The sequence below is a fragment of the Melanotaenia boesemani genome, chromosome 16 (genome assembly GCF_017639745.1).
Source record: "Melanotaenia boesemani isolate fMelBoe1 chromosome 16, fMelBoe1.pri, whole genome shotgun sequence".
NCBI lineage: Eukaryota > Metazoa > Chordata > Actinopteri > Atheriniformes > Melanotaeniidae > Melanotaenia > Melanotaenia boesemani.
The window spans coordinates 6,887,985-6,901,442 of NC_055697.1; the positions used below are offsets into that span (position 1 = coordinate 6,887,985).

Sequence of the window (13,458 nt, forward strand, 5' to 3'; positions counted from 1 at the left end):
TTATCTGACACACAGGTTGTGATGTGTTATTAGACTGGGTGGCACTCATGTGCAAACAGCACAAACTGAAGCTTTTTGGGAAAACCCTGAATTTTTTTTTAATTGATTCGACAACTGAAATAACATCAGAACCTCTTCAACTTGTTTAAATTTTTTCTCAGAATAACTGACAGAGCTAACTTGACTTTATTTAAACCTCTCTGAGAAACAACAACAGCAGCTCAGTAGGGCAAAGATAACTGATGGAGGGAAATTACAGGAAGAAATTATGTAAAATATTGGCTCCCAACTTTTTTTTTTTTTTTTTTTTTTTCTCTACCTTCCCTTTTTTATCTGATGGAGTTTGTCAAGTTCCGTTTTTTTCTTATTATGTTGCAACGTTCTGCTGGAAAAAACCTTCACTTGGCATTCACATGAACATAACATTGATACCTGCAACATAAGCAAACATGTTCACAGACTACCGATAGTAAAGCATAAAATTGATGGCAGTGGGCCCTGCAAAAACTGCACAGGAAGGGATCTGATGGGATCTGTGGAAAGTGAACCCAAATGAGAAAGGTCCCATCCCACAACTTACAGTACCCAAAGGATTTATTGCTATCTTCCTCATACCATACACTTTAAGACACTCTTGGTTGCTTTCCATCCACATCCTGATAGATCAGATGCCTTTAAGCATTAGGGGAACTATCTAATATAAAGTAGGTGAGTTCAATCGTATGGCTGATTGGTGTGTCAATCTCAACGTGGGTCACATTATCGCTGAAAAATTAAGGCTTGTTGGCTGCCCATGGTCAGTGTTGAGCCTCTAAAACAGTTATCCACTGATGCTGGATTAAACTATCAACCCAGCAACAGGTTATTGTGGAAAGTGACAAACCAGAGTACCCATGTTTTTTAAAACCCAATCACACCTGATGTATATAGATCAGCACAGTGAAGACTAACATGAGCTTTCCACTGGAGAAACCAAACAACCTCTCAACAGAGAGGTGGCTCAACTCATCAGACCAAGGCTCAGCTGTGGTCCTGCATCTTAATGACAAAGGACACTTGTGAGAACCACAAAAAGTCAAAGTAGAGAAACCTTGACTCAACGGAGGAGGACTCTGCAGTCAGTGCTCAGACAAGATCAGATCATCATGTATTCATTCCAATATGCAAGTTGAAGCATTTAAAAAGTTGATTTTCTCCATTTCTATCAAAATTATGAATACTTTTATGTAATGTCTTTTATGGCCACATGGATTGTGAAATAGCTCTTGTGGCTGTGGGGGTTGTGCAATAGCATCATGCTTTATTCTTTTTTTCAAATGTTTTGACTATTTTAATCCCAAAATGGGTATTGTGTAACATGTTTAGGATTTCTGTTGTGTGGTTGGGTAGTTGTATTGTAGATTACAGTGTTCTGTTGTGTTGTCTACTAGCTAATGTAACAGCACTACAACAAAGTGTATCTTATCATACTGCATTGCATCGACTGAGACATCACCTCTCCCCCTCCTACAGTAATATCTGTTTAGGTATCCAAGCAGAATAATGACACCTATTCACACTTAGGCTGAAGTGAAACCACTGACAACAGTTCCTTTAACGAAACCTCAGGTGAGTCATGACTCAACATTCGTAGACTTTAAACATCAGTAGTTTCACAGGCTACTTAAATAACATCTCCCACTATTTCTGTCAGAACTGAAGAGCAAAACATCGTGAAGAAACTAAACCCAGTCCAGATGAGTTGACTCACCCTGCGTTGGATATCATGACTTGGATGAACGAGAATCTGGCTGTCTAATCTACACACAGAGTTCAAGGCCTTTGTGGCAAGTGAAAGAAAATATTTTGTCTTCTCCACTTAACACTTCATCACAAGTTGTAATGGTAGGGAAATTATAGATTTTTTTCTAATGCAAAGGTGAAAAAACAGGTCATTTCACTTTAGAAAATAAAGAAAAATAATCAGGAGAAAATGTACTTTGTTTTGTGAGGAAGTGGTACTTTTGCTCAGTGTTTTATTCATCTCGAAACTCTGAGATGAATCCCTTCTTCAGTTTTGCCTAAAACAGGGTATTTTACTAGACTAGCTTTACTGGTCCCCTGCTGATGTAACAGGACTGTTTTTGTTGCTTCTGGAGTACAGTTTGGCTTAAAAAAAATTGCCTTTGCAAGTGGTTTAAAATAAGTGTTTACTAAATCTATAAATATGATTGCAGCCTGGAATGGTATACCATAAATCATTCAAATATATCATTCAAATCTCGAGAAGCTTAGCTTTTCAATGGTGAATAACATGTGTAGGTACTTGGAAGGGAGACTGAGCAAAATACATATTAATTTGTCATGTCCCACCCACAGGATGTCTGGTACCAATGAGTACAGGAAACAGGATAGTTAGCAAGAATAGCAAACTGCAATAGCCAACAGCGCAACCTACAGGAGCATATTGACATAAACCTGAAGCAACTACGTCTGTGTCTGGGAAATTATTCTCATATTAACCTATGTAACTACCTCAGGTGTGAACTTTCAACTCCATGTGTGAATTTCAGTGAATGTCTGCACGCTATGTTCATAGTTTACAAGTGTAGCTGGATATTCTGTGTGTATTTACCCAGTACAGTTCACCAATACAGATTTTGGCAGCCAGCAGGGGCAATGAAGGGTCCTCTGGTCTCATCCTGGCACACTCTTTAAATACAGACACAGCACCAACCCCCTGAAAAACACACACACATGCACAGAGAGAGAGAGTCATAAATGCCAGTGACAAATTGTGATTCATGTGAAACAGCAGCCAGTTGTCATGCAGCCGCAGACGACGTGGACTGCATTTAAGTGAGTGTATTAAACGCACATTAACTGTCCTTACACAGCCCTAATAGACCTATTTAGACACACAGTCACTTGATACATGTAGGTCAATCATTAATGAACCGCATGCACATGTGCTCACACACATGCACACACACATGGGACGGCCCTAAATAGAAGAGGATCTGACGACACTGAGGCGGCCCCCCCATCCTTCTAGGGAGCAGACTATTTAGAGAGATCTCCATTGATCTGCAGTGTCACTTTATCCTGAAACCCAGATCAATTTTTCTGTCACATACATGGACACACCCACTCAGAGGGACAGAGAGAAAGAGAGATATCTGAGTTATACCTGCTTTTTCTTCAAGAATACAAGAGTACGCTGCCATGTAGACACCACACAATTCACATAGATAAAAGATATATCAGAGGCTTAAGAAATCCACACGTATTAATCATTTGAGGAACATTCATTCATTTTATTTGCCACAAGAAACAGCCAGAGTGCTTCGCTGTGAAGCTATTTGTTGCACGTGTGGACATAAGGGTTAGGAGAGAGCACAGAGGTGAAGAGGCATAGCAGAAGTTAGATGTTTCGTTTGGGTGTGGTGTGCTGTGTGTGAGGGTGTGGTGTGATATATAAGGAGAAATGAGCTCACCTTCCCGGCCGCCATGAGTGACAGGCCCAGCTGGTGCCAGAGGTGGAACTCGTTGAATGAGAACTTCATGGCTCGCTCCAAACACTGAGGAGAAATTCAGACACACATACATGTTTTGGCTATAAACTTTGCACAGGTATGATGATTGAGCAGATTACACGTTAGTGACCATGCGGTCCGGTGTAGGAAATGCTTCTACTACCTATTTCTTCTTTTACAGCATAATTCAAGTGATTGCCCACTGTTTCTGGCCACATCTTTGTCACTTGAAATTGCTTGTCAGTCACCAGTCACCACCCACTCCTTGCTGTTTCAGTACAAAATAATGTGACTGATATGTGTGGGGTGCCGCTCAGTCGATGTTGCCAGTCATGCAGAAGCATGAACAAGGCCTACCTCATATTATGACTGAATCATATTAATAATATGCTCTTCCTGGAAATGCTGCTGGCCATTTGACAAGCAGACAAAATCCTTTGTTGTATAGAGCCAAAGCACATTTTCAGCCTAAGTGGAAGCTAATCAAATAAGAGTTTGAGGACTATGTAACTAATGTTAGTCCTGAGCATGCTGTAGATTTTCTTTGAATGCACGACTGAGCTGAATGGTGTGGGGATTGTAATGTTTCAATGATGGTTGTTGCTCTTTTAAAAGCAATGTGGCACTGTCTGTCTCTGTTGATAACAGTGCTGACCATTCATGAGGCTCCAAACCATTACAAATCCCTATTTAACCCCTGTTTAAATCTGGAACTGAGAAACAGCCAAACTGTAATTTGGAAAACTGAAGTTGTTACTGCACATGAGGGTGACCTTAAAAAAGTTCTCTGGGTGTTTAAATGGGCAATGGTTGCTAAGTATACTAGTCATGACAATGTACATCATGCCAGTATCAAGTTTATAGCTCACCACCCAGGATTTTAGTCAAAAACATCAAATAATAAGTTTCAGCACAGTAAAACTTTACTAAAGTACTTAGCATTGTAATTTTATCATTTTTTTTTCACTCATTTAAGACAAATATCTCAAAGCAGCTCTTTGCTAATAATTACATCTTTTTTCATGCGTTACTCCATATCTTAAGTAAAATCAGCCACCAGTGTTGGGGATAGATATTTTGTATGTGCTATAAGGAACCAAGAAGCTAGCACAAGCACAAGTGCTATAGAGCAACCGAGGTCTGCCATAGCGAAACCAGTGGGCACTAACTGTTAGCACTAGGTGCTAACTGCGAGCTGGGATATGTTGACAAAGTAAGCAAGCATTGAATGTTATTAGCCAGGACTTAGTCCAGCTAAGTGAGCTTGTGCTTGTCTGGAACAGAGCCTGACTGTCCAACCAGGCGTTAGTCATTAGCAGCGAAATCCTGATGGCTAGCAACTAGTCAACAAGGCTGTTAGTCACCAGGACTAGCTGCTGGAGAGAAATGTGGTAAATCAAGACTGTATTTAGACATCCCTCTTCACTTACCCGAAATAAAATAAAATAAAATAAAATAAAATAAAATAAAATAAAATAAATTTAGTGTCTTTATTAAGAGGTATTTTCAGGTAAAAAAAAAAAACTTGATATGCACAATTTTGAGGAACACAAAGCATGTCACAACACACACATGGGCACCTGATTGTCACGTTAAAATAAACTTAAAAAATAAGTTTTTCTATGAAGTGCAACCATTAATTCCTGCAAATAAATTAAAGCATCAGCAATAATAACCTAAAAATAAAACTTATATTAATGCAAAACTCAGCATAATGAGTCATTTACTTTGTATATTACAGCTTAAAGATAATCTCAGAATACTCTGTTATTGCCTCGAATATCTCCCCCCCATGCAGATTTTTTTACAGTAACAGGACACACACGAGAAATCCAGCATTATATTGACATAAAGACAAATTTGTGTGATATCAGTTTAATATTTGTTATCACAGTTATGTTAAATTTACAGCTTATAACTTAAGGATGTATTAATGCAACAGGAAGTATATAATCAATCAATGAGACTCTTATTCCTAACATCGAAGATGCATTGCGCTGCCTGCCTGGCATTTAATTTCAAATAAATGGCCCATACCATCCTCATATATCAACAAATCAATCCAGCTGTGTAGGTGGACCTACAACAGTGTGTTAGTGTGTGGTCTCCTATATAAAATGAGTGATGCTATCTATGAATCAGTCAGATGGGTGGACAAACCTAATTCGAGACAACCTCCCCAACTCCGCCTCTCCAACTTCCCACATCTGGGTAGAGGTCGTATTAGGAGGGGTAACCGAGCTTGTAAAACAAAGGTGAGAAAATTGCAGAGGAACACTGAACGAAAGGTGGAAGGAGCAGGAAAAGAAATACTGTGTGTGTGTGGAGGGCGGATGCTGAGAGATGAAGAAAAGACAGAAAGGCAAAGAGAAAAAGACACATAATCCCTGCGCTCAAAGTGATAAAGACATTCATTAAAAAGTTTGGCAAAGGCAAAGCTCTCACAAGCACGTCTCATCTCTCATTCTTTGCCCCCCAACCCCCACCTTCCTCGACCTCCAGCACGATGTGTGAGTATAGGGCAGGGATGAATGTGTGTAAACACACCTCAGACATCATGGCATACTGCCCCCTCCTGGCCATGCCGATGGTGAGCAGGTCGTAGACGGAGGCTGCATCTTGCAGGCTGGCCTCCCGGGCCTCGGCCTGGTCTGGCAGACGGCTGATCACTGCCTCACCACTGGCCTGGATGGACAGAAACACTGAATGAAGATGTGGACAAAGAAGATGAGGGAAGCTATGAAGATACAGTCCCTGCTGCATTTACTCCCCTTGTGCTTTGGAAATAGACTGCGAGGAGCCAGCCTTTGTATTAGTGTGTGTGTCTCACCATGGACTCAGTGATGAGCAGCAGCAACACGGCCTCCTCTACCACGTCCTGCGGACAGAAGCACCTGCCGGGACACAGAAAACAGGAAATGGAACAAAACAGGAAGTTTATCACTTTCACACACACACACACACACACACACACACACACACACACACACACACACACACACACACACACACACACACACACACACACACACACACACACACACACAAAGATAGTCCAAAGGTGAACTGTCAGGAGTGTCTGGTTTCTGTCTCACCTGTGGGGCTGTAACACCACACCAGCCACCCTGGATGTATCACTATACAGCATCATCTCAGATGACACACACACTTCAGCTAACTCTAGCAGCCATCATCTCCTTAGTCTCTGTTCCCTATCGAGTCTGCAGTGTCTTATATTAAAGGAAATACTGATCAAAACATAACTTATTTATATATTCTCAATAAATGAGTGATGACAAAAGCCATGAACAATACTGACTTACAGTGATTTCTCTGGGGAACTCTCCTGTTCCTCCACTCCTTCTAATCTCAGACATGTATTAGATCTTTATGATTGTGTGGGCTGGATTAGTCATGTAGTGGTGACTAAGTACAGCTCATAGGGTCTGAGCAACCAGCGCAGGATCCCTGCACGGAGCAAAATGTAGAAATGAAGCAGCAATGTGGTGATGCAGATCACTGTCCTGACCAGACAACCGTTTTGTCTCTTTAGAGATTTCTGTGCCATATTATGTTTGATGCTATTTTACACTTTTTATACTATATCCTGCAAACCTTTGATGACATTTTATGTAAAACGTAGGATTAATACTCCTTCCCACAACATAACTGAGTTCACGTTACCTACCTGCATTAGTCACATACTATATAATCTGGAAATAAAAATCTTGGGTTGCTACATCAGTTAAAATGACCTCCTCACTTTGTCATAAAAACAAAATAAAAATAAAGTAATAATCCCTTAGCTAAACTTTAGCCATCCACCTTTTGTGTCACTTTAACCTGCAGCAGGTTTTAATCAAAGACACAATGACCTCTAGTGGTATCCGAGTGGTCTCTGCAGGACTAAGAAATCAAATGTGGAGTTAAAATCCCAGGAGCATCCACTCGGAAAGCCAAACATGTTTGGCTTAAATATGGCCTACATCTACAGTTTTGTTTGCTTCCACAAAGTCATAAGATTTATTTCATTTGAGAGTTGCATTGATTTTTCACCAAGATCTTGTATTGATGATGGGAGAGTCAGACCACTGAGCAAAGCCTTCTCTAACACATCCCAAAGATTCTCTACAGCAGGGCTATTCAATTCGGTCCTACGAGGGCCGCAATCCAGCAGGTTTTCCATGTATCCCTGTTTCAACACACCTGACTCAAATTAATTAGTCATTGTGCAGAACTTGATTGGCTGTTAGATCCATTAATTTGATGCAGGTGTGTTGAAACAGAGATATATGGAAAACCTGCTGTATTGCGGCCCTTGTAGGACCGAATTGAATAGCACTGCTCTACAGGGTTCAGGTCTGGACTCTGTGGTGGCCAGTCCATGTGTGAAAATGATGTCTCGTGCTTCCTGAACCACTCTTTCACAGTCTGAGACAGATGTATCCTGGCATTTTCATCTTGGAATATGGCTGTGCCATCAGGGAAGATGGAATAATCTGATCATTCAGTATATTCAGGTATCAGCTGACCTTATTCTTTGGATGCATAATGTTGCAGAACCTGGACCAGAACTTAGACCTGACCAACTGCAGCAACCCCAGATCATAGACTGTCCCCACAGGCTTGTACAGTAGGCACTAGGCATGATGGCTGCATCACTTCATCTGCCTCTCTTCCTACCCTGATGCTTCCATCACTCTGGAACGGGGTAAACCTGGACTCAGGTTTTCCACAGGATGTGTCCTCTGACTTGGTTGTTGAAGAAATGAGAAGCTGCTGGCTGCATCCGCTAAAGTTGAATAACTTGCTGCAGCTGAAACATCATCATCTATGCAGTAGTTATCCAATGGGAGATTCTTACCTTTTGGCTTAGTCAAATCCAGGTGCTGACTTTTTTTTTAAAGGGAGGTATATAAAGTGAGGATATTAAGCAAAACTTATACATTTATGTTTAGCCAATAAAGCTAATTCAGATGGAGCATTATGTTGGAGTCCTGACTGCTTTGCATACGGATATTAAGAGTTCAAGAGGCGCTGTTGTGATGAAAATGGGATAGACTGCTTTATGTACATATCACTGTCACAGGCAAGGTGGGTTAAAACCCTGACAGGACTTGAAACCCAGAAGTCTTCCTGGAAGGTTTTCAGGAGTTAGATGAGGGAGGAAACAGGTATTCATTATAGACAATGTTTCATCAGCAGGTCCTCGGTTAATTCTGCATTGAAAGATGCTGGTTGTTATGTTAGTGCTACTAGTGGAAAAGTCAGTCCTTCTCTATTTTCTGTAGTTTTCTTTTCATCTGTCATATAAGTTATAATCGGATTAAGTCAGACTGAAAAATAAACTGGCTCAGAAAACAAGGGAGGTGAAACGAAGACAATACGAACCCGTCAATGCCGTAACGTTGTGGTGGTTTCACAGTGGGGTACATGGCGTCTTTGGAGGCGGCAGCTCCCTCTCGGTGAAGCCAGACTGAGGGTGGGGGGCCCAGAGGGGGCCAGTAGCTGTCCTCACTCACAGAGCTCAGCAACACCTGCGCAAGCTTCCTCGCTGCAGACTAGGATGCAAACATAGCGCATAAATGTACAACTGCATTAACTAATGCAGTAAATCCTGATTACGTTGGCACAAATAGTACAGTTATCAAGTTAAAATATACATAAATATAATATCATTTTTACTTATCAAACTAGAAATAATCTATAAATTGCCAAATAAACGGGTGTAAATCTATAACAGGATTAATGTAGTTTGTTGTGCTGAGTGTGTCCATGTGGAGACGCTCACCTTCCTGAAGCTCTGAGACCCTCGTGACTCCACCACCCTGAGCACTCTGCGCAACTGGTGAGCCCCCTGTGCAAGATGACTGAGACACGGCCAGGGCACATCAATGCAAGGATGGGTTGTCAACATTAGACAAAATGATACACAACAAGAGGAGGCTGATAAACATGAAGGGTATTAGAAAAGGGCAGAAATCCAGAATTATACGGAACAACAGGAGAGTAACAAAAATAGAATATATATATATATATATATATATATATATATATATATATATGTGAGGAAATTTATACAGAAGTAAATAAAAAAGAATTATACAGAAAATAAATAACTGAATAAACTATTATGGCAAAGATGACAAAACGTAAAAATACTTTTTCATCTATTTCCACATTTATTTCTCCATATAAACATGAATACGGATAATCCGTACATCTAAATCTGTCTCTGAACTATTTCTTTTTAAGGGATTTTCGGGCACTTTAGCACAAGATGGATGACATGCAGCAACGGACCCCTGGCCACAACTGGAAGCTGAGGAAACCCTCCGTCGGCACATGGGGGGCGCCCTCCCAGCCAGCTGAGTTATCAAGCATCCCAAAATTTGTTTCTACAAACTTAAGTTGAGAAATAACCAATATATCCGTAAAATTTGCTGAATCATCACTCGTATTAGCTAAAAGTAACAAGTGACCTCTTTGTACACCAAAAAGGAAGCAGGCAAAGCTCAAACCTGATTGGCTGGTGCTAAATTAAGAAAAAGGGAACGTAAATACAAAATGAAAACAACAATGATATTAGAGAATGAAACAATTGTCAAAAGACAAACAAAAAAAAGGAATAAAAATGAATAAATCACAGTGTGAATATATATATATATATATATATATTTATTTATATATAATATATAAAAAAAGTCAGAAATAATATATAGAAAAAATATAGTGAGATCCAGTTTTGTGGAAAAGTCTTGAGCCTCCCATCATTTATAAGGCAAAAACAGACTTTGAATATTTCCAAGAAGGTTAAAAGTCAATATTATTAATATTATTATTAAAAGTCAGAATTATTCTCCAACACAGCCTGAACCCTCTTAAAGAAACTTTCTTTCTTTTTCTTAATTTTCACCATAAATTGACTGATTGCTTGCTGGTCCTGTCTTTGAATTAAAATGTCTCCAAGAAAGAAAAGGTTTAAACTTTTTGAAAGATGCATTATAACCCTGAAAAATCAACATCATCAAACGTAGACTTAATTTAGAGAATGAGAAAAGGATCCAAAATGTTTGTGTTCACCTGCGTATTCACAATCATGTCCCCTGGTTTTTAATCTGACATCAACGCTATATTATCGGTGAAAGTGGAAATGTGCCTCTTTTCTTCCAGTAGTTATTTATGGTCATTTCTGTCCAGCAAACGCAGCTTTCAGCATGATGTATTTCAGCATGATGTATTTCAGCATGATGTATTTCAGCATGATTGTATTTCTTTAGGTTTTCAGGAGTGGTTCTCCAGGCTTCCTGAAGGCCTTTAAAACATCTTCTTTGGATGTTTTCATCCTTTTGTTCTGTTCTCTGTCCAAAAGATCCCAAACTGCTTCAGTACTTTGGAGGTCTGAGCTCTGGGGAGGATCCCTTCTCCATCAGACTGACTTTCAGTCCAGTTCTTGTGTCATTTGGCCTACCGCAACCTTTTCTCGCCATTTTCCTTCATTAAGAATGTCTGATGAGGCTTCAGTGAACAGTACTTGAATCAACTAAAGGTTCAGATGCATTTTTCAGGTCCAAAAGGACATAATTTCTAAGATACAGTCAATGATCTACTGTTAGTAACTTTTTATGTCTGACATTTCTTCCTTTTCCCTCCACTTGTCCACTTCCTACTCATTTTTTAGGACATACTCCACATTAAATTATGCCAAGTTTACAGCTAATAAGTGGTGGGAAAAAATGAACCAAAACATTTTATTTTATTTGTCGGCTTGAGTTACCTTTGGTATTTTTTAAAGATGCATCCTGAAAATATGGCAACAAATGATGAGTAATAAATAATAGGTGCCTAAAAAATCCAGTTAAAATAGTTTCTTTGCTAAGATGTCTGGTTCGTTTTTCTTTATTTATGTTCCTTCTTTTTACTTGAAGGATCAATTTTCATTTAGAAATAAGAGAGCAGATAACTTTAAAAGATTACAATAAAGTCTGCCCTGACAACAAAATATACATGCAATCCAATACTGCATTTGTATTATAATAACTTCAATAATTCCTTAGTTACTCCTCATATATTTCCTTATTCTATAACAGATTTGTTTTGGTGGCACTCCTATTATTACATACTTTATGATAAAAGACTGGGATGAACAAAGGCTTAGCATATAAAGAAAATATTTCTTGCATTGATTGGTTTACCTCAAATACTTGTGTGTTTTACATCTTTTTAATACTTACCTCAAAATACAAGAGAGAAATGCAAATCTGAACCTTACAGTCTTCTTGGGGTTACAGTTTGCAATAGATAAACTTGAACAGAGATTAATTTAGACGTTGATCCATGTTCTGGTACAACGCTGCCACCTGCTGGATTAATATAGAAGTATCTCTGCTGCAAGCAAGAAAGCTTGTTTTCACCTAATTTCTTCTCTTCATCTTCAAGCTAAAACAAACTGGGTGAATGAGCAGACAGTTATCTTTGCCTCAAATGAGTTAAGAGATGAATACTGAAAAAAAAAACTATAAAACAAATATAAGACTCATCAGGAGGCAGACACTCACCCTCTTTGTAGCAAACAAAGGTAAGCACTCTGTAGAGCAGCCTGCAGGAAGTAGCCCAGGTCCATATCCATAGCTGAATGAAGGAGGCTGGTTTTGGTTGTCTTGGGATGCGGTGTTGTTACCACCTGAAAATACAGCCACAAGAAATAATTGGTAACATGTGTATTTTTGTTCTTTGCTTTTTAACTGCTGCTTTAGTAGACCATTCATCTAAATGGACTGAATGAACACAAATGACGTCAGTGTGTCAGGATCAGATGGAGGAGGATGTAGTCAGAACTTAACCTGAAAAGCAAGCGTAAAACTAATTCAGTAAAAGTTACGGTGCATGCAAAATATTCTAAATTAAATAATTACAATCACTGGCTACTTTATCAGGTCCACCTTGCTAGTACCAGGTTGGAAACCTTTTTTACTCCAGAACTGCTTTAATTCTTGGCATCATATATTGAACAAGGTGTTGGAAACCTTCCTCAGAGGTTTTCTCCATATTGACATGACAGCATCACACAGTTGCTGCAGGTTTGTCGGCTGCATCCATGATGAGAATCTCCCGTTCCACCACATCCCAAAGCTGCTCTACTGAACTGAGATCTGGTGACTGTGGAGGCCGTTGGAGTCCAGTGAAACCATTGTCATGTTCAAGTAAGCAGTTGGAGATGATCTGAGCTTTGTGACATGGTGCATTATCCTGCTGGAAGTAGCATCAGAAGATGCTACACTGAGGTCATGTGGTTGTTAAACCAGACTATGTTGGTACTAAGGGGCCCAAAGTGGGGAAGGAAATATCCTCCACACCATTACATCATCAGCAGCATGAACCATTGATCCAAGTCAGGCTGGATCCATGTTTTCATGATGTTTCCACCAAATTCTGAGCCTAGCATTTGAACGTGGAGCTGAAATGGAGACTCATCAGACCAACAACGTTTCTCCATCTTCTATTGTCCAGTGTTGGTGAGTCTGTGTGAATTGTAGCCTCAGTTTCCTGTTCTTAGCTGACAGGAGGCACCTGGTGTGGTCTTCTGCTGCTGTAGCCCATCTGCTTCAAGGTTGGACGTGTTGTGTGTTCAGAGATGCTGTTCTGCAGACCTTGGTTGGGACCAGTGCTTTTTGACTTCCTGTTACCTTTCTGTCATCTCCAACCAGTCTGCCCATTCTCCTCTGACCTCTGACATCAACAAGACATTCTGGTCCAGACAACTGCTGCTCACTGGATATTTTCTCTTCTTCAGACCATTCTCTGTAAACCCTAGAGATGGTTGTGTGTGAAAATCCCAGTAATACTCAGACCAACAACCATGCCACATTCAAGGTCACTTAAATCCTCTTTCTTCCTGACACAGTTTGAATTTAAGCAAGTCGTCTTCACCACGTCTACATGA

At 39.9% G+C, this 13,458-nt stretch overlaps 1 protein-coding gene across 1 annotated transcript in view; it reads right to left on the minus strand.

Moving 5' to 3' along the window:
* ttc7a (tetratricopeptide repeat domain 7A) overlaps positions 1-13,458 on the minus strand; it is a 72,180-nt gene that overhangs the window by 45,293 nt on the left and 13,429 nt on the right. Inside the window, exons 6-12 of the mRNA XM_042010306.1 lie at positions 12,074-12,198; positions 9,307-9,385; positions 8,907-9,076; positions 6,346-6,409; positions 6,063-6,200; positions 3,477-3,560; positions 2,615-2,719 (exon numbers count right to left, since the gene is read on the minus strand). Coding sequence (XP_041866240.1) covers positions 2,615-2,719; positions 3,477-3,560; positions 6,063-6,200; positions 6,346-6,409; positions 8,907-9,076; positions 9,307-9,385; positions 12,074-12,198 — 765 coding nt within the window. The remainder of the gene's footprint in view (positions 1-2,614; positions 2,720-3,476; positions 3,561-6,062; positions 6,201-6,345; positions 6,410-8,906; positions 9,077-9,306; positions 9,386-12,073; positions 12,199-13,458) is intronic.